At 39.6% G+C, this 23,743-nt stretch overlaps 1 protein-coding gene across 4 annotated transcripts in view; it reads right to left on the bottom strand.

Annotated features, from left to right (window-relative positions):
- The window catches only part of LOC146976424 (roundabout homolog 2), a 57,438-nt gene that overhangs the window by 12,421 nt on the left and 21,274 nt on the right, over positions 1-23,743 (bottom strand). For all 4 annotated transcript variants that reach the window (XM_085796220.1, XM_085796219.1, XM_085796222.1 and 1 more), the window contains exons 5-15: positions 23,514-23,652; positions 21,666-21,793; positions 11,782-11,906; positions 9,536-9,707; positions 8,964-9,169; positions 7,254-7,335; positions 6,913-7,081; positions 3,493-3,659; positions 3,042-3,163; positions 2,675-2,891; positions 1,695-1,813 (exon numbers count right to left, since the gene is read on the bottom strand). In XM_085796220.1, coding sequence (XP_085652346.1) covers positions 1,695-1,813; positions 2,675-2,891; positions 3,042-3,163; positions 3,493-3,659; positions 6,913-7,081; positions 7,254-7,335; positions 8,964-9,169; positions 9,536-9,707; positions 11,782-11,906; positions 21,666-21,793; positions 23,514-23,652 — 1,646 coding nt within the window. The remainder of the gene's footprint in view (positions 1-1,694; positions 1,814-2,674; positions 2,892-3,041; positions 3,164-3,492; positions 3,660-6,912; positions 7,082-7,253; positions 7,336-8,963; positions 9,170-9,535; positions 9,708-11,781; positions 11,907-21,665; positions 21,794-23,513; positions 23,653-23,743) is intronic.

Raw genomic sequence — 23,743 nt, 5'->3', positions numbered from 1 at the left:
CAGTTAAAAGCCAGATTTAAAATCCTGATATTGCAAATAAACACATGACTTATCGCATGTTGGATTTTATATAACCCTGCAGTGCAAGAAATGTTTAAATTTCTTAAATTGAAGCACCAAAATCAGTGCTCTAACATACATCCATTTTTATTCATTTATTTCAACATTTTGCTTTACTTGTTTTTATTTTTTAAAATTATTAGTTTTAGTAGTTTCCAATTAAATATTCATAAAGGTGTCAACATTTCAAATCACTCACATTTTAAAGTTGAAAGTCATGAGCTCATTTTTTTATTTTTTTTTATTGACTTGATAAATAAATTAAAAGGCACAGCAACTTTGGCAGTGGACGCAAATGCATCACAGCTTTTGATTACACTTAGGTCAGCATCTCTCAGCCACCCAAGACTATTGTCTCTGTGGGTGCAGTCTCACTGTGGGTTTTATTTGCACAGGAAACAAACCCAAAGCTGCTCAAGGAACAATCAACTTTTTTAGTTATGGTAGATGACACATGTGCATACACATACACATATATGCACACCGGCACACGGGCGCACGCACACACCTGCAACACCATGGTCTTTTTTTCAACAAATCATTGACATCAATACTTAATGAAGAAAAAACATTCTAATAAGCAAAAGCAATGGCAAGAAGGTAAAAAGCTGTGAGCTGAACTGAGTTGTGAGATGTTATGCGTGTGATTTATTAGTTAGCTGCAGCAAAGAGTCATGTTTTTAAGCCCTGATTTAAATAACCTGACGGTTTCAGAAGACAGAAGATCTCAGAAATCTTGTTTGACTCAGTGACAGTGGTTAACCTGTGGTATGTATCTGAAATTTGCTAAAATAAACTAGTGGTCATAGCACTGAGGTGTAAATAGTATAATATGTCCATTCAAATTATAGTTAAAAAGAAGAAAATTAAGCATTACAGTAAGTCCAAACACTAATGTAGTACGCCAGTATCTATTATACAGTAGTTCCCTACATTTCCTAAAGGTAACCTTTTGAATTGAAAACACTGAGCTGTAATCGAAATGTAACCTCTAATACCTTACAACAGATTTGACATTTAATTTTTCACATCTACTGTAAGCCTTTTAAGGGTTGCATAAAACGCTGTGTAGTTCTAAGAAAATTGAACGTTAAAGTGGATTAAGTGTCATCTCCTTTAGCTTTGGCTGACGTGCTAAACATGCAGGCACAGATGGGAAGAAAACTCAAGACAATAGTACTGCATGTTCAGTTTTTTTTCCTGAAAAATAGCAGCCTAATGATTAGTAATCAGTGTTGTGCTCATGCCAAGAGACAGATAATCAGAACTGAGTGTTTTTTCAACAGAGCAAACAGATGACAGAGACAGTCAGTGCTTAGCCGAGAATCTGATGACACAATTTAGTCTCTCTTGGTGGCAGCAGCTCTCGTCTTGGCAGCAGATGAGAAGAATTGAGTAATCACTAATTGTTAGTTTTGTTTTTCATCAAAATGACAAATTTGAGTAACACAGACTAATGACTGCTTAAAAACACAAACAACATGGATTATTAAGCGAAACATTTGTCCCACTTATGTTTTTGCAGTCAACAGATTCATCACTGTTTCTAAAGGAAGAAATTTGCATCAGACAATAACATGGTTACGTAATTTCAGGGGCCCGGTGTCGTCATGCGCTAATTACTATGGTCTCACCTTATACTCTTGAATGATGCCACTCCGAATACTATTAGGCGGAGGCTCCCAGGACACGCTGATACTGGAGCTGTTGGTGAGCTGCACCACGGATACAGCCTGTGGAGGAGCACTTAAAACTAAAAAAAAAGAAGAAAATGAATACTAGTATTATCATGCATAGATATCAATACATTACCAAGACACAATGCTTCGTTTCACAGGTGAGTAATATCTGAATAAGAATGAATGGTGTGATTATTTGATACTAACTTTAGAGAGAATGGAAATCAACTTGACATTTAAAGCGAAATTAATATTAATGTATTACTCTTTTCTAATGGAAAACATCATCTCCACAGATATGTTTGCTTGTTCTGCTGACTCACTGTTCACTAGCTAAAAGACTTTCATTTACAGCATTTATGCTTATTTTGAAGCTAAATATTGTAATTGAAATGTATACATTTTGGTACACTAACTTATATAGTATGGTATGTTGTTGTTATTTTTAGATAAATGAGATAGTGGCTAAATTCAGAAGTTCAGAACAGAAACAACTATTTCATGCTAATATGGAGGCTAACTGGCCTACAGTAGCAGAGTCAGCAGTGGCTACCATCTTAGCAAATTGAATTCATTTTTTGGTGTAGTTTAATGGTCTGAATTTAAAAAGATTTAATCGTGAATTAATACATTTCAGCTTCATCATTAACAAATTGTCAATTGACAGCTGTAATAGGCCTAACACATTTTACTGTACAAGCAGCCTACATGTTTCCATAATCCTCCTTTCACAAAAGGCCACATGTTGGTGTAAAATAAACTAAATTTAAATATCTAAAAAATACATAACATTAAAGGGATTACTTTTCTTTTTCTCTTCTCTGCTTCAGCATTTCTGGACTTCCTGCTCTCTGCTTTAGACTGAGTTCTTCATTCAAGGGAAATGACAGTACATGTCTGAGCTATTGACAAAACAACTGGTAAGTTCTTCTTACCCTCCTCAGGGGTCCGTAGCAGAACCATTAGGCTGTCGTGGCCCTGTAGTTCATTGAAGTAAGGGCGTATCTTGACCTCATACTCTGTACTGCTAAGCAGATCTACTAAAATGGTGCTGTGGTCAGACGTGTCCTCCACATTCTGGACCAACCAGGAGTTGCCGATAGTCCGGTAAAACACGCGATAACCTTGAACGTACTGAGACGGATGGGCAACCTGAAAAATGTTGGGAAAAAAACATAATTTACATTTACATCAGTAATCAAAGGTGGAACTTGCTGTGTTTCTACTCTGCATCAAGTCATGTTTAGAGGAGTTTTAGAAGTTAATGTTTGGACTTTTTCATCAGCCAAGTAATCTACTCACAGTCCAAGAAATCCTGGCACTGGTAGGAGAGAGAATCACAGGCTTCTGCAGGTAGACAGTCACCTCTGCTAACTCTCTCTGCACCTGTCTGTGGTCAACACCCTGCTCTGTAGGACTCCCATCTGAAACAAAAATGAAATCTGTTAAATCCAGGCCAATAAAACAGCTGAATACAAACTGCTGGGCAAAAAAAAAGGAAAAAGAAAAAGGTTTTTGATGAAGTTCAACATTGCTCAGGGCAGAAGAGCATCACACTGAGAAAGCAATACGTTTTGAGGCGACATATATGCAAAGCAAGTTTTTCCAAACCATGTAGCACATTATCTTTGCCGCAGCGCTGCGTTCAGTATCTCTGATTCATTTCTTTTAAAAATAGAAACTGAAAAGAAGATTGCACAGTAGGATTCATATCATATAAAAAAGAAGGATTATCTTTGCTTATGTAACTTACCGAGCGTCCTGACAGGCTCAGAGATAGGGCTGGGGTCACTGAGGCCGTAAGAGTTCACTGCTCTTACAATGAAGAGATACACGGTGTTGGGGAAGAGTCCGACGACTGTGTGTCTCTCCGTCTTCACATGGTCTGCCACCGTTTGCCAGGTGCTACCCACTGACTGGCTACAGGGAATGAGTGACAATATGTAATGGTAAGAAACAAGAGAAAGAAAACCTTTCATGATATCAAATATAATCCATCTCCTCTCTATTTTGACGAGTGACTTTGATCATGATCTGATGATTAAAGGATTATGGGAAGGTCCAATAAAGGTGTCACAGTTAAAGGTCAAGATCTTTATCTGAAGGGGTGTTTGCTGCCTTTAAAATGACACTGCTAATTAAACACACAGTAGGCAGCCAGTCTGTAAGTGCTGTCTCAATAGACAGAAGTGCTGCCCTTCTTCTTTGTGCCAATATTCTTTTCACTCCTGTTATCTTGAAAGCACCGCTTCATTATCATGTAATTTGAGATAACAAGGTAATGGGTTTGATCACAACTCCTGGCCGGCTGCTGATAAACCGATAGCACAAAGAGATGAAAGTGGAACAGAGAATGTCAGAAGCAGAGATCTGAATTTTAAGTGCTGGGTAAAACATAGACAATGTAGCAGACACAAAAACATTTTTTCTGAAACTTTGTGACTATGAGAAAACAGTGTAATATCTCAAGGTGAGGTGGTAAATAAATTGGGGTTAGGATTGCAAGTCAAGGCTACTTACTCTAATAATTAAGTTATTATTTGTCATTTTTCAGTCAATTGATAAATTAATTGGTCAGGAAATGAAAATACTCATTATCATCATAACCATCATCATTTCCCACAGCAAGGTCAACCACGAGTCCATTCCAAGATATATTACATTTGCATGTCAATTAAAGTGATATAGAAAAAAAAATATAGCCAAGCCTCACAAACATCAATAATTTTGACCTTTTTTTCCCCCAATGAACGATTTTAACTCATTACAATTACAGGCAATTATTTTTTACATCAACTGACTATTTGCCTACTCAACTAATTGATCCAAGTGATTTGGGATCTTTAATCCATAATTTAAGCATCATTATTTTATGCTGTAAATTAGAGGAGTAGATCCACAGATACACTGTCATGTCTGCACATGGTACTACAAACAGTTAGCTTAGGTTAGCATACTGACTCTAGGCAGAAAGAAACGGTTAGCCTGGGTCTGCCACTAGTTTCTTTAAAGTCAGGTTTTCATAATCTGTACAATTTTACTTTTAATTTTACTAAGGTGTAAAAATGGAGATTTGTGGTTTCCCTACTTTATGCACTAACCATCCCCTGGATTTAGCGTCACATTTAACTGACAGATATGAATCCAAAGAAATGTCAAGCAGCTCCTTTACTGTAAGTGCAGGGCTATTTAAACAACCTGCACACATTACAACGCATCTTAGCAGCCACAATTGAATAAATGAACAAAATGGAATACGTGGTCTCAGCTTGTGGTCCGAACAAGGACGAGTGTTATTCCTTCTTTTTGATAGCAGCAGGTTATAACAACAGATTCTGAATGAGACCATGTTGTGCAGGGATGGGAGCCATCAAACAGCACGAGCGCAATTTATCCTTTTCCCTAAACTCCGTGGAGAAGAAAATGGTGAGGTAATTATAAGAAGCGGGCCGCAGCATTTTCCTCCAATGTTTTCTCCTCTGAAACCTTCCTCGGAAAGTGTTCTCTGGAGAAACGGTTTTGTAAATAGAGTCATCCTGTTTTTTTTTCTTTCTAAAAGCTACAAATTCTGAAGTGGAAGCTGTAGAAGCTGCTTTTACATCATAAAATCAAATTTAAATTGAAAAGAGAAATGTATTGTTCTGAAATGTCCTGTACACAAGGAGGGATACTAGAACAGAAAAGCAAACATTAGTTTCTGTTTCTTTCTGCCTCAAAACAAACATTTGCAAGCAATTTGTCAGTGGCGGAGCGTGCAACAGCAAGCAGATCGTGATCATCAGCTGTGCATGTGAGACTACTACCACACTGAGCTTTCGTTCCACACAGAGTTCACTGGACTTTTGCGTGTTTTTTTTTTGTTTGTTTGTTTTTTCTGTGCATTTAGTCTGCACCCTCTTTCCTGCTTCCAAAATGAGTGAATTCTCCAACTGGGCTGGCATCCCTTCCTTCCACTGCCCCAGGACAGGACAGAGCTGCCGAGCTGACCACCGCAGTAATTGTCTCCTCTTCCTCTCACTGTCTGTCTCACTAAAGCCTCTGGTTGGTTGTTAGAGCTGCTATGGCTCTCCTCGGGATCCCACTGCTAAATACTGATGCAGTGAGTGTCACGGTTTCACTTCAGGACGTCACTTAACAGAACTGTCTCTCCCTCAGGCGGAGATGAGTCATTCCCAAACTCTAATGACTCCAAATGAAGAAGACTTCATTATCTTGGAATAGTCGGAACCAACAAATAAAACAGAGAGAGAGAGAGTGTGGATACAGCTGGAATAGCTACAGACAGTGAGACCTTCATCAGGGAGTGGAAAATTAAGCAGCGGAAGTCTATGCTGAATTTTATCTGAGGTTGAAGGAAAATGGGGTTAAAGTTACATCAATAAAATAATTAATGTTTATTATATGCCTCCATGGCTAGCAATCTAGCTAAATAATAATGATAATAATGATATTGGCTAACATCAGAGGCACATTCCACCAATTTCACCTCTAAAAGTTAATTAATTTGTTAATAAGATACCATGTAAAATGCATTAAAAATCATTAAAAAGCTTTATCCCATATCACATTTGACCCCCATATGTGACCTGAGGACTTCTGTGGCTTTGGAATAACATACTTTTACTTTGAAACCTACTTCTAAATGCTATTGTATTGCATTATATTGTGCTGCTTAATATGTCTTCACTTCCTTCATTTTATGTATTCTCATCATATAAATGTACTTTTCCTGATGTTTCTACTCATACTTGCTCCTTTTCCCAGGGATTGTGTTCTTAATGTTACTGTTTTCACTTGTTATATATTATTCATATCTATTATTAATTAATAAACAAGCGGTGAATGGCTTATACTAGTCTTACCCATGTGTCTGCTGTATCTGCACTTTGCCACTTCCTGTACAGGTATACTGTTATAAACTATTAACTTGCATGTATTCAAAGTTGTTCTGTAAGTTTTTGTATTATATGGACTGAATTGTTTCCATTGTCTAATGAGGGATAATACTGTTTATATGAATATGTTTCTGACATTAAATGGACACCCAGGCTACCATATTAAAGACATATTGGTTTATGGTGGACAGTTTGATCTTCATCATATCTACAACCCAAGAATCGCTGTAAATATTCTCAAATCAGAATCAGATATGCCCATGTGTGTCACTGCAAACCTGAAAGCTTCAATAATGTAGGAAGTGACAGCGGCTCCGCCCTCATGTGGGTTGGACTGCCAGGTGAGGGTGACAGTGCTTTTGGTCACCTCCGTCACTACAGGCTTCTGCGGAGGCCCTGGAAGCTGGCTGAACTCATACACTTTGGATACTGGAGGAACTCCATCGTCTGTTAAAGAAACGGGGAACAGAGCTGTTGTGGATTTTTGTTCCATGTGGTTGTATGAAGAATTTTAGCTACAAAAGTACGTGGCTTCCTGAGCACAGGAGGTGCATTGTAAGAGTGACAGAGTGTGAAGTGTAACAGAGAGACATAGTGTGGAGGGTTTTGGTGTGAGTACCTCTGACAGTCAACATCCCACTCCAGCTCGTCTCCCCTGTGGCGCTGGATACCATGCATGTGTACATCCCAGAGTCTGTGCCCTGTCAAAAAGCAGACAACATTTAAAAGCAATTTCAAAAATTGTGTTTTCAGTCTATGTAAATGACTGAAGAATATTTAAAACATAACCCTGTTTAATTTATGCTTATGTATGCTTTTAGGTCATTTTTCTTTAAAACACACTTCACCATTTCACATTTTATTTGACACAAGAATCTGTTGACATAAAAATGTCATAACACCTGTCACAATTGTCAGTATGTGAACATGTTGGCAAATAGATACAGTATGGAGCAAAATTAGAGAGCTGTGTCTGGCCAACTGGATAAGAAGTGTGTTATTTTAGCTCTGTTTTGGTCTCTACCAACTCCTGATCATGAGGATGTTGAAGCAGAACACGAGAACAGGGAGCTAGAAAAAAGGCTGTTATGTCACTATAAATGACAACATTCATATAAAAAAAGTCATTTTTCTGTCATTAATGTAACAACATTGACAACAACAGCTTTAAGCAAAGGATCTGAATACTTTCTCAACGACTGATGTCGGTTTTGCCGCCATCCTTAAAATTCAGTCTAAACCATGCATACTGAAACAGTTTCCCTCTGTAGTCGTCACATCAGCCTCAGTAGCTCTGAGAGCTTCACGTCCGCAAACCACAAAGCACGCCGCCACACTCTACCTAGTACCTATTCTCCTGTTTACATTATGAACCGTACACGCACACATGCTTCACTGACACTGGTGTTTGCTGCAGCCCTGTCCTGGCTGAGAGCCAGTCTGCTGGAACTATCATCGGACCATATGAGATCATCCTCTGCAGTGTTGACCTCTGGCTGACAGACAGCACAGCGTGTGGGCAGGTGAACTGCCTTAAATGACTCCAACTACTGCTGAAATATTGATGGCGGGTTGGGGCATCAGCAGGGTAAATATTTTTAGTCCCTCACTCGTCATCTCCATTTCCTCTCCTTTTTTTCCCCCTTGTCATCCCCTCGATGCCACACTAATGCATGTCTTCTGTTCCATTGAGCACATTGGCATGGCAGATTTCCCTCGCCTCAGTGGTGCACTGGACCAAATTTTAATGCTCCAAGTTTTTCCGAGCACCACTGCTGAGAAACAGGATGAGAGGGGATGCGAATAAGCATAGTCCAGCCAGTAGATTTAATTAAAATATGGTTTAACGATTTATCATCTACGGCGAGTCAATTAATGAAAATGATGCTGCTTTTGCTCCATCCTATGTGCACCCACTGACCTCCAGGTGGGGTTGTAGCACAAAGGGGCTTCTGACTGCTCTTCCATCAAAGCAGAACACATTAGCATTTACAAACAAGCACCTTCATTAACATTACAATTACACACTGCATGGGCACATAATTGTGCTGGAGAGATATGCACTGCCTTGGAGAGATCGGTCTTTGAAACTCAGTCTCACTTTAATTTTACAAACGAAAGCTGAATTAAAATAGAAATGAGAAAAAATCCCTGCCAGGTGGGGTGTAGAGAAAGTAAAAGAGGGTCAGAGATCAGACAGGACGTTTACACTATTCCATGAAGTCATTTTCCATCAGTCACATTTTTTTCAGTTTAAGTAAACTCATCCTCTACGTGTCCTCTCTCTATAAATGACTCAACACAAAACTACACACACACGCACACACACCTTTATGTCTGTGATTTGCAATGTGCCATTATCCATCAAGGTCAGTCGAGCTTTATTTCCCTGAAGTCTCTCTCCATCCTTCTTCCATGAAATTTTGACTGAAGGTCCTCCCATTACACGGCAGTGCAGCTGCACCATCGCGCCCTGAGATACGGTTTGATTGGACGGTCCTTGGCGAATGATCGGCGGCACACGACCTGAAGGGCCTATAGATTAGATCGGAAAGGGAAGCACAGTATTACATTAGGGGTGTCGCCTCTCTTCCGCTAAACCATACAGAGAAATAAGGTGGAAAAATAGAGGTGTAAAGGAAAGAAAATGAAATTATAAAGTTACCAGCCATTAGAGTGCGAATGTTGAGAATAGTTAGATGCTTAGTAGGCAGAAAACAATAGCGTACAAGCTCCCACAGAGAGAACATTGCTCATCCAGCACAGGGTCTCTTCTTTCTGGCTCATTATGCTGTGCACCTACTAAGTAATTAATATGTTTTCTCCTCATTAGCTGATAGTACAGAATAAAGAATAATCCTCTCCCAGGTTCAAATGTGACTGTGTGTACTGGAGTCTCACCTCCTTCCACCTCCAGCAGAGACTTGGTCAACACATTTCCTGCCACACTGATTGCCTGGCAGATGTAGAAACCAGAGTCTTCGGGGTGGACGTCAGCAATGGTCAGTTCCCCCGTCATGGACACAGAGTAACGACCAGACTGTGTTGGGGGCTGGCCAGGGAATAGCAACATCTAAACACACAGACAGATCAGTCATGTGACATTGACAGCAAACTTTTTTTTTCTTTTGCAATATCTATGTTTGTTGCCAATTAATCTGTGTCAATTATTCAGTTATTCAAATACGGTAAGTCTATAAAATGTGAGTCAAAAATTCCTTTTGCAATTTCCAAGAGCCAAAAGCACCAAAACCCAGAAATATTTTATTTGCACTCATTTATACCAGAAAGCCCAAAAAACTAAATCCTCACATTTGAAAATATCCAAGCAACAAATATTTGGCATTTTAGACATGGTCCAGACTCTCAACTACTGGATTGATATGGCTGTGAAAATTGGTTCAGGAGTTTATATTCCACTCAGGATGAACTGCAAAATCCTTATCAGGCTGGAAAAAATATTTTGGCAAATATTTGAGCCACATATTTGTGTATCCTCTGGCTCAATATGTGTGTGGTTCTTCAGTCCAATTCCAGTGCACATACAGCTTAACTATGCTTCCCAGTACCTGAATTGGTGTCCAAACAATAATCCAAAACTTAAGTTGAACTTGATAAATGACTGGAATCATTACTCAATTGTTTTTATATTTAATATTAATAAGTTAGCATATTATTTTCTGACAATTTATTGGCGTAGAGGACAACGAAAACCAGGAAATATTAACATTTGACCAACTGGCAATGTAATAATCGATTATCAGAGTCGTTGCAATTTAATTTTCTGGTGATCAACTACTGTGCCTGATTAAGTGTTTCACATGTTAATAATTATCCAGGACAAGGACACATCCCATCAATCTGAACACAGCCTGCTAAAGTGAGCATGCTGACAAATTCACAGTGACAATGCTAATGCTGAATTTAGCAGGTGTAATGTGAACCATGCTCAGTATTTTAGTTTGGTGCTGCTGTAACATTAACAAAAAGCTCCACACAAGCTCAAAACTGAATATGTGCCAAGCCATCCAGCCAATGTTGAGATATGTTATTCAGAAGTAGAAAGTCATTAGGAGCCATCATCATCTGGGACCATAGATTTGCTGTTGAGATATTTCAGTGTCAAATTAGACTGGCAGAACAAGATCGTCACTAGCATGGTGATGAAAAAGGTTGAACATGTAAGAGTTAGGTAGTTCTGGTGTTTATGGGATGATTCTCACTAACAGACATTTTACAGCCACCCCATTCTGTTTTCCTGTAAGCGAGATGGATGCGAACAAGGGGGGAGGGATACACATCAATCCATTCAGCCATCCATTTCATTCCTCTAAGAGGCTTAGACGTCAGTGGAGGGACCAAGGTTATAAGGCTGCAGATAATCCCCCAAATACAGCAAAAAGCTCCACAAACAGCCAAGGAATGCATCAACTATCCTGCAGACAGAAGCTTATTCACAAAAATTGGGAGCTGAACTTCCCGCTTGCTCCCTGACAAGCTCCCAAAAACATCTGAAGTTGCTCCTCCAACTCAGTGATCCCAGCTGCTGCTGAGCAACAGCGTATTTATAGTTGGGCACGATGTGGAAGGAGGACAGTATTTGTCTGCAGGTTTGCCCTGAAGATTCACTTTCTACACCTGGTGTACTTCCTGCCATCCCTCCTCACTCCCTCCCCCCTGCTCATCGACTTCTTCAACCCCCCTCCGTCACTGTTCTCTTACGCCGCGGTCGCTAGCAGCAGAAACATTTCTCGCCAACGCAGTACCACAATGCCTTCCAACACTTTGTCTCTACTCATGTTTGTGAGCCAAATGCAAATGTGCTGCTCTCTCTTGTTCAACTCTTTCGCTTGGAATTAAAAAAAAAAAAAAAAAAAAAAAGTGTCAGGAAAATCATGATCCAATCAGACAAAACCTGCTCATGTGCAGTGAGTCATTCTCACCTTTACAACAAAGAATGTGTGAAGCTCTTCTTACCAATATGATAAACAATGCAGTATTGGTAGGGTTTAAAAAAAACAACCACACATACTGTAAATAACAACCCAAGGCTCGTTAGTGAGTGAATGTATTCATTAACACAAATGTATTCTACTGGATAGAGAGTCTTTATTCAAGGATGTCCAGTTCTCTGCTCCAGCTCTTACCTGGCTGCCTTCCTTCTGCCAGAAGATGGCAGGTGGAGGGTGTCCTGTAGTGCTGCATTGGAAGGTGACGCTCCTCCCCTGTGTAGTAATCTGGTCTCTGGGCTTTGAGGTAATTTGAGGTGGAACTGTAAGAGAGAAAAGAGGGAGTCATAAATTAGTAAATGAATGCAAAATCCTGCTGTTTCACTTTCAGTTCTTTTTTCATTTGTGCCACCTTTAACACCTTTAAGAAGTGGTGAAAATGAGTTACTAAATTACTAAAATTAGAAAAGCAACATGTAAAATATTCTGTTATAAGTAAAAAAAAAATAAAAAAAAACTGCATTTAAAAGTATCATGGGCAAAATATAAAAGTATCAAAAGTCTGCTAAAAGTTCTTATTCAACAGTAAATATCCCCTCTGAGTGATGATTCTATACAGGTATAGATTTACTGATGCACCGACGTAAAAGCAAGATGGAGCAAGTTTTCTATAGTTTTAACTTGCTCATACAGTTAGACAATGGTCCTGGGGTTGATCTATGAGCAGTGAACAATCATCTAAAGTAAACCATGTACAGGTGCATCTCAATAAATTAGAATATAATGGAAAAGTTTATTTATGTCAGTAATTTAATTCAGAAAGTGAAACTAGAGATCCATTACACAGAGAATTCAACATTTTAATGTCTTTATTTAATTTATTTTAATTGTAATGATTATGGCTCACATTTGAAGCTTCAGTTGGTAACAATTATTCAGTCATATTTGCTGGAACTGTCACTACAGTATATTCTGATAGTTGGACATTAAATGGGTAATTTAGGACAAAATCCAACTCCTCTGGCTCCACCTACAGCCTGTAATCGTATTTGACAAAATCCACCACGACCGAAGATTCAGGTAGAGGGAGCAGGAGGAGCAGCCAATCACAGCTCGTGCACGTCGTACAAGACGATACACCTTCAGCTCCCTCTTTTCACCTCTGTCAACGCCCCTCCATCTGTCCACACACGCAGACACACACAAGAAGAGTGTGTTTCATGGTGAAAGAGACGTGAGATCGTTTTGGAGTCTCCGGTTGCTATGGATATGGTACGTCTTCTGTGGGTGCGTTTATGGCTATGTGTGTGTGTGCCTGCACGTGTGTGTGTGTGTCTGTGTGTGTGGGGGGCGCTTGGCAGAGGTTCATAAAGGGACCTGACGCTGTAGGCTATTGTCTTGAAATTTCCGACCAAGTCGTGGAGTTTACTTTCACTTTCATCAACTTACCAACTGGAGCTTTAATGAAGACCTAAAATTAGTATCTCAAAAAAATTTAATATTACAAAAGACCAATTAAAAAAGGCATTTTATTATGGAAATGTTGGCCTTCTGAAAGGTATGCCCATCTATATGCACTTAATACTTAGTTGGGGCTATTTGACTTGAACTACTGGAAATGGACTTTTCCATGATATATGTTAATCTATCATCAATCCCACTTTAAAATATAATTTCAGACAAAAAGCCTTAATACCTTAAGGCTTCAACATCAAAAGTGAAAAGTAACAGCTGTAACAAAAACCTATTTTGACTCAAAATGATGCAGTCAGAGGTACTAAATAAAGAACACGTTCCTGAAACATGAAAGTACAATACTTGAGTAAATGATTAGTTACTTTCCACCACTCAGCTGGGTCAACAAAACACTCATTAGCTCTTAACAAGCAAGATTTAAGAGTCGTCTCTTTAACCTTTTGGGCTTTAGATCCATCACAACACTCTCATTAGCCTCTCATCGTTAATGAGGGATGTCACCTTTGTTTCCTCTGAAAGAACTAATCATCACGGCACAGGGCTGCGCCATCCTGATGACATTTACTCAGTTATTTTGGGAAAGGTCTGGATAGAGCTGCCAATTTTCAGCTCACTGCGTTATCTGCATCATCACATCACGTCTGTGGATTTACACTGACCACTGCCCTCTAACTCGCCTCTGAATAGCAGGCTCACACTTCCCATCAGATGAGGACCAACCCCAGCCAGGATTCATGCTCTACAAATCACTGCATACACACACACACACACACAAATATACAGACACTCATAAACACACTTGGCTCAATACATAAGAAAAATGAGTCATCTGTGATATCTGAGATGTTCTCACACTGAAAATGTCTCACACCTTAATCACCATTGGAGGGATTTTTTGTGAATTTTGTTTATTTTGAGATGTAAAAATGTCACTAAACAAATCTGTTGTGTTTGTCTTGTTCATTTATTGTCTTTTAGCATTATACAGACAGCTCTCAGTTTTTAAGGAACCTCTTTCATATCAAACTAATGTTGGCAACGTTATTTTTGATTTCAGAATTTGTCACATTTGTTTTTCAGCAGGTGAAATATCATGTTGATATTCAGCTGGTATGTAAAATAGCTGTATTTTCTATTGACTACGGGTGTCATGGATTTCTTTCCCCATAACTGTGATAAAAATTGGCCTCTTCAGTGGGAAGGATTATCATACTCCATGGACTTTGTATCTGATGTAATGCTTATCTCCTGTTTTTGAACAGCTGTTCAGATTGTTCAACACCCTCCTGTAAGATGAGCAGTTCTCTTTTCACCTAAGTCAGTGTCAATGAACATACACAGCATTGATGAACTCAATCAACCTTTAACAGATATAAAACCAGAAAGGATTTCTTTGAGACAGTTGGGCTAAATTGATATTTATATCGTACTTTCAGGGAATTTGCAAGTGTAACAGCAGATGCTGAACTCCCAGATTCCTACCCTCTATAGACAAGTGTAAACGACTTCTATCTTTTAAGTGCCCTGCACATACAATATGACCAGAGTTGTAGTTGGCTATGTCTCATAAACAATCTGCCAAAAGTCCTCTTATTCCCGTGACTGTTTTCTCATAATCCTTAAACAATGGCAGGAGCAACACTCAGCTCTGTCTTGATGATAAGTTGTTACCATTTCTACAGCTGTTTTTCACATTGTAAGACTTCATTTATAATGATGCATGTGAATATATTTTATGAATACATCACGAATAAATTGTAGCAGTAGCTCCCCAGTGGCTCTGTTGATGGTTGTGCGCATGTGCAAGATTTGCTGTGAGATGTTCGTTGGTCGTTGTAAACCATTGGATGTATGATGTAAACACATAAGAAAATCTCACAGCAAATCTCGCACATGCGCACAAACATCAACAACAACAGAGCCACTGGGAGCTACTGCTACAACAAGGCTAAAAACAGAGATCAAATGATTTTTTTCCCAACAACTTTTTCATGTGGCAGCTTCAGGACACTTACAGTCAATACAGAGGAGCAGTATGGAGGTATTTGGATGTTTCATAGTGTGTGTTTTGGACGATTCAAAAGTGAACTCTATCTGCTGCCATTATATGAAAATACGTTGCCAGCCGGAACTCCAAAAGTAACCCTCACTGAAGTTGGTATAACAGGTAAAAAAAAATACCCTCTTTGATGAAAGAATAATGTATTTTGAATTACTGGAATAAATTGATTTTTTTTTACTAAGTGGCCCTGGCTGTAATGCAGTATGCTCATGAATACATGAATCAGAACCACTGCTGCCTAAGTATCACACTTGACTGTAAGCTGTTGCAGAAGCAGAACCCTTGTCCGTGCACTTGCATTGTGTGTATAATCATCAATTACATGCATAGAGATAGATGTATTGACAAGGCATAAGGAAATATCACTCAATCTCTCAGCCTCTGGAGAGTCTGTGTGTCATCATTAACCACTCCTGAGTGATACAGATGCTCCACCACTTTGTTGGCCTGTTGGAGGAAGGTGCTATTTCACCCCTTCACTAAGCTCATCCATATTTTGAATGGCCTCGGTTTTGCTGTCGGTGGAGCCTCCTGCCGATCCATCACGACCTGCAGAGGAACAATACCAGCAGAGATATTCCTGTGATCAACCCTTAGCTACTTCATATATTCAGGAAATGGTGTCGGCCAGCTGGTTAGTGCTTTGTGCAGTGTTAGTTTCAAGCCATCAGCACTTGGCAAGTGGCAAAGCTGCTCATGTGAATTGGTTTTCCAAAATGTCATTTGCTCTTTCCACCATGCCCTGACTTTGTAAGTGATATACACCCATCCTAAACTCTGCTTGATTCATAGTTTTTGCAAGACACATTTCACTGTTGTGTCTTACCAACAAACTCTTTTCCACTGACTGCGCTTATCCAAAACACAGGATTACCTCTCTACACAGAAACTGTCATTGCCACTGTGTCAGCAATTTTATGTTTAGCAGGAGTAGCTTTAACCCGTCTATATCCAGCATGTACCTCTTCCCCCAAAATCCAAATGGACCTTTGGGCACTGGAATATGTTCTGCTGCCTTCCGAATGTTACTCTTTAAGCATGTATGACACCGACTTAACACACTGTCAACATGCTGCTGCATTTTAGCGCTGAAAAAATCCACTCTCTTGGATCTCACCACGTGACTACTGGCCAAGCCCATGAGCCTCATTGATCAATAGAGGCAGCAATCCACTGAGCACCACCAACAAACCATCATGGTCTCTCCATAATCCTTTTCTCATCCTTACAAGCTCCTCTCTGTACCCACAATTAATGCTCAGCCTCTGAGGCCTCCTTCTGCGACAACAGCAAATCTTTGCGCATCATTTACTCCTCCATATGAGTCACCATAATGGCTTCAGAGCTGACTAAGGTTGCTTGTTTTGCTCCCTGATCCGCAACTGCACTGCCCCTCGTGATCCATGAGTTGTCTCTGTGGTGTGCTGCACGTATCATGATGGCCGGAGCTTTTGGTGTCATCGTGCCCATCAACAACTTTGTCATTTGTTCGGTACACGCAGCATTGCCATGATCAAATTGTACACACCACATGTGCTGAGTCTGTGTACACACATTCACACTCTTGTCTTCAGCAAGTTCACACCCATGAGTCAGAGCCTTTAATTTTGCTAACAGTGCAGAGCATTGTTGTAGACATCTTTGAGCCTGCATAGCCTCCATTTTCCCTATATATTTTTTAAATCCCCACCACAGTGCATCCAGCCATCAGAGCCTGCCCATCAGGAGCCATCTATAAACTGAGTCATCACTCTGGACTCCACAGGGATTGCACTAAAGTCAGATCATATCTTAGCATATCTCTCTGAATGTGGCTGTCCTTCACATGGAGCCAGCAGGATTTTTTCTATTTTGAATGTGTAATATTGCATCTGGGTACTCTATAGGTTGTATAGTCAACCATTGAGCAGTTTACACAAATACGCAAATTAACTGCAGCAAAGTGGCAACATCACGGTGGGCCAAACCCAACTAGGGACTCTGCATTGAAATAATATAACTCTTAGTGTGGTTTTGGTAACATGACACAAACAACTGAAATGGTTTCTTGTAGTCTAGGAGAGTCAATGCGAGGGTGTTGGTGGTGATGGTGGTAAAGTGTTTGCTTTTATGAAGGCGTGACATGCAGTATCGACTCTGTCAGGATTCAAACCGACGATCAACTACTTTGACCAAGTCCAGTTGTGTTTGATTTAAATTTCCTTGAGATATCTATGACCTGGACAAATGAGAATATTCACAGGCTTTGAGGCAGATAATGTGAGCTAACGGCTCAACCCTCCGGGCACCCTACTGTTGTAATCATTGATGAGATGGGCTGCACAATCAAAGAACATCCTTCAACCCAGTTAGCACTGTATCCAGTCATCCCCCAAAAGGAAATAATTTCCTTTTCTGTGGTTGGCTTGGGAGCCTGCGCCATTGCCAACAATTGAGTGGTCAAAACTGACCGTGATGCCTCTTTGATTAACCTGCTCAGATACTCAACCTGATCCCGGCAGTATTGCAGCTTCTTCAGCGAAGCCTTGTGATCTCTTTAAGCCAGCATGGTCAGCAAAGTCATGGAGTCTTATGATACTACAGGTGCCTACTGGTTGGACTTTTCAGCATGCTGAAACTGGCAAACACAAATGAATTCCTCTGAACCATTTAGCATCGGCTGGAAAGTTTGACAACAGAGTGCAGGGACTGGTTCATCAGAGTGATAATCCTCTATTACCTCATTTAGAGCTTGTAAATCATGCATGAGCCAATATTAGTCTTGTCACTGGCCGGATTGGTTGCTGCAGGGACGAGGTTTGGTCACTAGCTCATCAGCCTCCAACACCAGCCCCTACATCAGGTTTAATTGGATTTTGTGGTTTCCAGGGGTGTCGACAACCTCGTTTCACCTTAAAATGTACACATTGGGCTCAACCTTAATGTGAGTAGTGTCATGTTTGTGTCCTCACTTATCCATATTCTTTTGTTCTCAGTGAGCACTCATGCCTGTTTCTCCTGCAGGACCATACATCCAAGATGTTTAGGCTCATAGCCGGGATTTAGCTGCAATGTGACATGTGGGAGACAATGGTTAATGTAAAACTCTTTTCCAAATATGTACAGTACACCTCTCCACTAACATGACTGCTCCCTGTTTTTCCAATACAATTGAGCGTGCCCGTATTTGAACCCTGGCTGTTCGTCAATCCACTGCTCAGGGTGTGCTTCACACAAATATTGAAAAGTGAAATTCCAAGTGCATGTTGGGGGTGATGCAACTGGTAGACATCTACTCATTGGCTGGGCCCATTGATGTACTGTCAAGGTTTCCCAGCCAATACACTATGGAGAGCAAAAAATGGCACATCTTAATTTACACATTGCGTCTCTGGATCAGATGTAGGCATCAATTTTTTAATCCCTGAGAATCCAAAAATCCAGACATATTGTCCCGACCTGGGGAGGTGTGCAAAAGAAGCGAGACCCGCACAGGTGTATACACTACACAGCAAATTTCCCTAGAATTTTCCCTAAATAGCTCTGAGGACAACCCCTGCCAAAATTGTTGGAATAGCTATCCACTTTCCATCTCCATTGTAGACGCATGGGAGGCCAGAGAATTTATCGTTAATCTGGGACTTTCCTCAGCAGGGGGTACATGGAGTCTTCAAGCTCACTTAATGTGGCCACATAGCATTAATGTGAACTGTCCATTCACCATTACTTCCTCTTTTACTGTTTCATTGTTCTTATTTGACAGAGCTTGCCCCTTAGGTTGTTCAGTAGCTTTTTCCTTCTCCACTTCCTCACCATCTTCAATTCCTTCAGCCTTCATCAGACTCTTCTTTATATTTTTATGAAACTGTCTGACACGCCTGCCCTTCTCTCCACACCATTTGCCATGGAGCCATGTGTCCTCCTCCTGTGGAGTCTTGGAAGCTATAGCCAGTTAGGTAAAATGATATGCTCCTCTATCCAACTTCATCACATACTCACTCAGTTTGTCTCACACATGTTTTCATTTTTGGAATGAAGGAAGTAAAAATAATTCAGACACGTCGCCTTTACAGCCAAGTTATTTTGGAGCTTTTGGATGAACTAAAGACTGTTTTAAAGCCAGTCACAACAAAGAGTTAGGCAATATCTGCTAAGCCAAAAGTTCTTGTATCTCTCCATTTTCTCACATCTAGGTCATTCCAGCAAACTGTAGCTGTTTCCACTGGTTCTGTTGCTGGGTAACCCAAAGAAGTTTTCAGGTGTGTTGTCCCAAGTCCTTGATGTTATGTTACACAGGTACAATAGGTTTCAGGGTCTCCTCCACATTTGTTTTATTCTGTATTATTTATTTTGTATTGTCTTTACTTCATCTGCTGTTCTTGTTCTACCAATTGCATTTACTTTCCCACAGATAATCACACATGTGGTATTTCTTCTTTGCTATATAGTTCAACAACATGTTTATTTACCTCTTCCATACCTCAACCTAATATCTCCACTCAGTCAGATCAAATTTAATTTTGCACTTGCAGCCATCTCCTTTTCCATCCAAACTCCCCATGGTGGAAACAATTACAACACACAAAACCATCATTTATATACTGCTGTTTGCACCTGTTGACATTTACGAAATTACTCTAATAAAGTAGATCACACGCAAAACGCACACCAACCAAACACAACTTACCACAAACATTGAACTTAGTACTCATTATTTGGGATCTTAGTAAATCAAGCACTTAATGGGGGTATATCATATTATGAGTATTGTGATATAAGTAATGATACATATGAATATACTTTTGCCACCACATAAATAACCAAAACAACAAGTAAGATCAAGCAACTTTGGTGGTTATTATAGTTGTCAATACAACAAAGTGTTTCATAAAACAATTTATGCATAATCTCTGCATATTCAGCGTCTTTTCTCAGTGCACTGCAATTAATGTGTGAGGGTTTTGCTGTGATCATTATTTCCTTCATTACACACACACACAAGTATAAGACAAAGCTATCTCACACACAGGCCCCTCACTCATCTTCATTTCTGTATTTCATATTAAAAGACACCAGATTCAACTGAAATATGTCATGTTTGCTTGTTTTTTGAATGTGGAAACCATATTCTGGCAATTAGATTTTTAAACATCATAACAGTAAAATTTACACAAGAGATACTACAACAACAACTACTATTATTATTACCATTACTACTACTGTACTACTATCACTATACCTAAGGGTGCACTACACAAATTCTATACATGCAGGTTAGAATATCTATGAGGAGTATTAATCTGATGGTATAATGTTTTTGGAGATTAACCCAGTATAGAGTCAGAATATCTGAACCTTTGCTGCCTCAGTTTTGACCATATTTTGTTTCTTCTTTGTCTGTGATGAGTCCCACAAGGTAGAGAGAGAGCAATATTGATTGGATTCAGTGCTTCTTTAACAATAACAATAACAACACTAACAACGTGATAGCAGTGTAACCTGAGGTCAAACCATGTCCTTATTTAAAAGTGCAGACAAAGACTTCCACTGAGTGGTGATTAAAAGTCATTCAGCTGCACTTTAAACTACTGTAGCTGCAAATGAGAGGGGGATTTACAGGGTGTCACAATATCCTGACACACTCCTCTCCACGCAGCAGATGTGTGTTAGATAGGAGTCCTTAATCTGGTGTACATTAAGTCACTGTCTGAGGCTTAGTTAATGCTTGACTGCAGCAACAGGCATGTTGTCAACATGTCAGTCCCTAATGGAAAAACTTATTTACACCATTAGGCATTAATTGTTTGTTTAAAAGCCATTAAGAATACCATACAGAGAAGAGCACTTCTTCTCTAAATAACCAACCGTAACACAAATGTTTGTTTGTTTGTTTTTGCTACAGAAGAATTAGACGGAAAATGAACTTACGGAACGGGCCGACTGGAATGGTGATAGGGTTTGAAACATGGTGGAGAGAGATGGAAAGTTAATGAGATGGATGAAATGCCGAGCTACAAAACAAAACTGGTGATGGCATGAAAAATGGAAAAGAGAGAAGAAAAAAAACAAGAATAAGAAGCCGAGTGTATGAAAAACTGCTCGGTTTGGATTTCATGAAGTCATCTGAGACAATTTAAACCACGACACACACAGTGAAAGGGAAAGAAGGGCAGGGAAAGCGAGGCGGCGAAGAGGAGAGAGATAAAGCGGCAGGAAGAGAAAGGGAGAGAGTCATGTCTTATTAATACTGGGACTGCTCTCTGGCAGTGAGTTAAAGCACACATCTCCCAAACATCTGTCAAATGGCGTAATCCATACGGGTTAGCATAAGCTCCTGGCAGCACCACTGGACAGGGACTCACAAAGACACACTGATAGAATAACGCAGAGCATTGGATGACAAATGGGGAAGGGATTTTGGTATGAGACTGTTGCCATGTGACTGTACGTTATCCTATGTATGAGAGCTTTTTTATGCATCCCTAAATGTGGGTGTGTGTGTCTGTGTGTGTCTGTGTGTGTCTGTCTGTGTGTTCACATGCAGTATGCATGATGTGTTTCTTACCATGGACCTGCAACGTGGCTGAGGCCTCCGTCTTGCCCACACTGTTCTCAGATGTGCAGGTGTAAGTCCCTTCATCCTGCTGCTTCACGCGGAACAAACGGAGGGTATTACCATTTCGAATTTCAAACCTTGGAATGAGAAAAAGAGAGATAATGAAAGATCTAACAAAGGAGCAAAGTAACAAAAAAATAAATGGCCATGCTAATCGACAGAAAGTGAGAAAATCTGCCAGTGGTACAAGATAATATCATTTCTTTCCTTGTCAATCAGCCTGTTGCAAAAGATTTTTTTCCCCCAGTCAGGTGACATTATCTTGAAACAGGTAGAACATTGTGTCCTGTCTGCTTTAGATATTGCCACTGGTTCCAGGAAAAAAATCTTGAAACAGTAAAATGAATTTGAAACAAGTAAAATATCTTAACCCATTGGTGAGTTTTAGATTAGATGAATTGACTTGTTCAAATAAGAATTATTTAAATTACTGAGTAAAACCAGCGTACAAAGAGTTAACTCAACTGTCTCTGTCCATGGAAGGTATAAAATAAATCAATTATCCTTATCTCTCAGATTCATACACAAAAGATAAAAGTATCAGATTCATACACAAAAGATAAAAGTATCAAAGACAGGAAAAAGATAAAAGACAGAACATGATTTTGCTTTTGACAAACATGAAAAACAATTGCATGAAATTTTCAGCAAGTAAATTAGCTGTTACTAAAGTGGATAAACAAACTCACTGACTCTGTTGTATCTGTGCCTTGGGCAGGTTCGATACATCTAACTACAGCCTGATACGTGGGCACAGTCACACTTTACTGTGTTGCCACAATGATAAACATCTTCGTCTGTATGAAGTCTTCCCAGACTTTTCAAGATCTTTTTAACACCACATAAAACCCAGAAAGACCTCCAGTATTTATTACTGGGCCATTTGAGCTATTATTACACATCACATTTATGTCCATAACTCTCAGCTGTATATAACATTAAATAAATATCATTTACACAATTAGAGGTTAATTAATAGCCAGAAGTCTGGAGCACTATGAGGAAAATGACTTTTTTATGGTGTTGTTTTGGCACAGATTAAACAAATCAGATTTAACATGCTCATTAGTCAGCTTTAGAGGTGCTTGTATGATTTTGTTCCCTTTTTGACCGAGCTGGAGCTGGAGATGGCTAAGCTAAGCTAGGCTAACAAGCTGCTGGCTGTAGCTTCAAACCAAAGCTATTATTTTAGAAGAATTGCCACTGATTCAGAACTAAAGCCATCCTTGTTACATTTAATTACTACCAAAATATTCTTGGAGGCATTGAATCTACTGTCACGAGGCATAATACTCAAAGACACAAAGCCAAATATATGCATTATTATAATAAAAAATGAATGAATGACTAAATGTAGCACAGTATTTTCTATGTCACAAACATGATTAAGTCACTGGATATGATGTATAAGTGATTTGTTTTATGTGATTCAGAGGTTTTTTAAGTAAGATATAGGTTTTCATGTAATGTTGCAAAGTTTAAAAAATGTAATTACTTAATAGGCTTAGCTAAATATACATTATATTGAGGTGAGGTAGAAAAAACAATGAAACTGGTCACAGGAGAATTATGAAAACTAATGAATCCTCTTTGGCTGCCTCCATTTATGAATTTATATTAGCAGGCTGATGGAATGACATGAATTAATGAACAATTACTCCACATGTTTTCTGGGTCACATGTGCTGATAATCCATCGCACAACTCCTCTATGGTAGAACTGTTTCTTCTTCAGCCTCTGCATGTGCATCACCAGTCTGACCCTCTGTTTGTCTGTGCTCATGTCCGTGACTCTCACCTCCCACGGGGAAGCTCTCCTTCTTCTCTCTGCCACCGCACAGTGGGAGCGGGATTTCCATGGACCTCACAGAGGAAGTCAACTGTCTCTTCCTCCATGACCAACTGGTTCACCGGCCTTCGTACCAACACGGGACGCTCTGAGGCAGGAGAAAAAGCTTCAGACATGTCCAGCTTGTGCCTTTTACAGTAAAAGACGTCATACAGATGCACATAGATTTGCTTTTGCAA

This window comes from Trachurus japonicus, chromosome 13, assembly GCF_045865225.1.
Source record: "Trachurus japonicus isolate A0001 chromosome 13, Traja_1.0".
NCBI lineage: Eukaryota > Metazoa > Chordata > Actinopteri > Carangiformes > Carangidae > Trachurus > Trachurus japonicus.
Note: the sequence above shows the minus strand (reverse complement) of the source record. Positions and strands in the feature narration are given on the sequence as shown.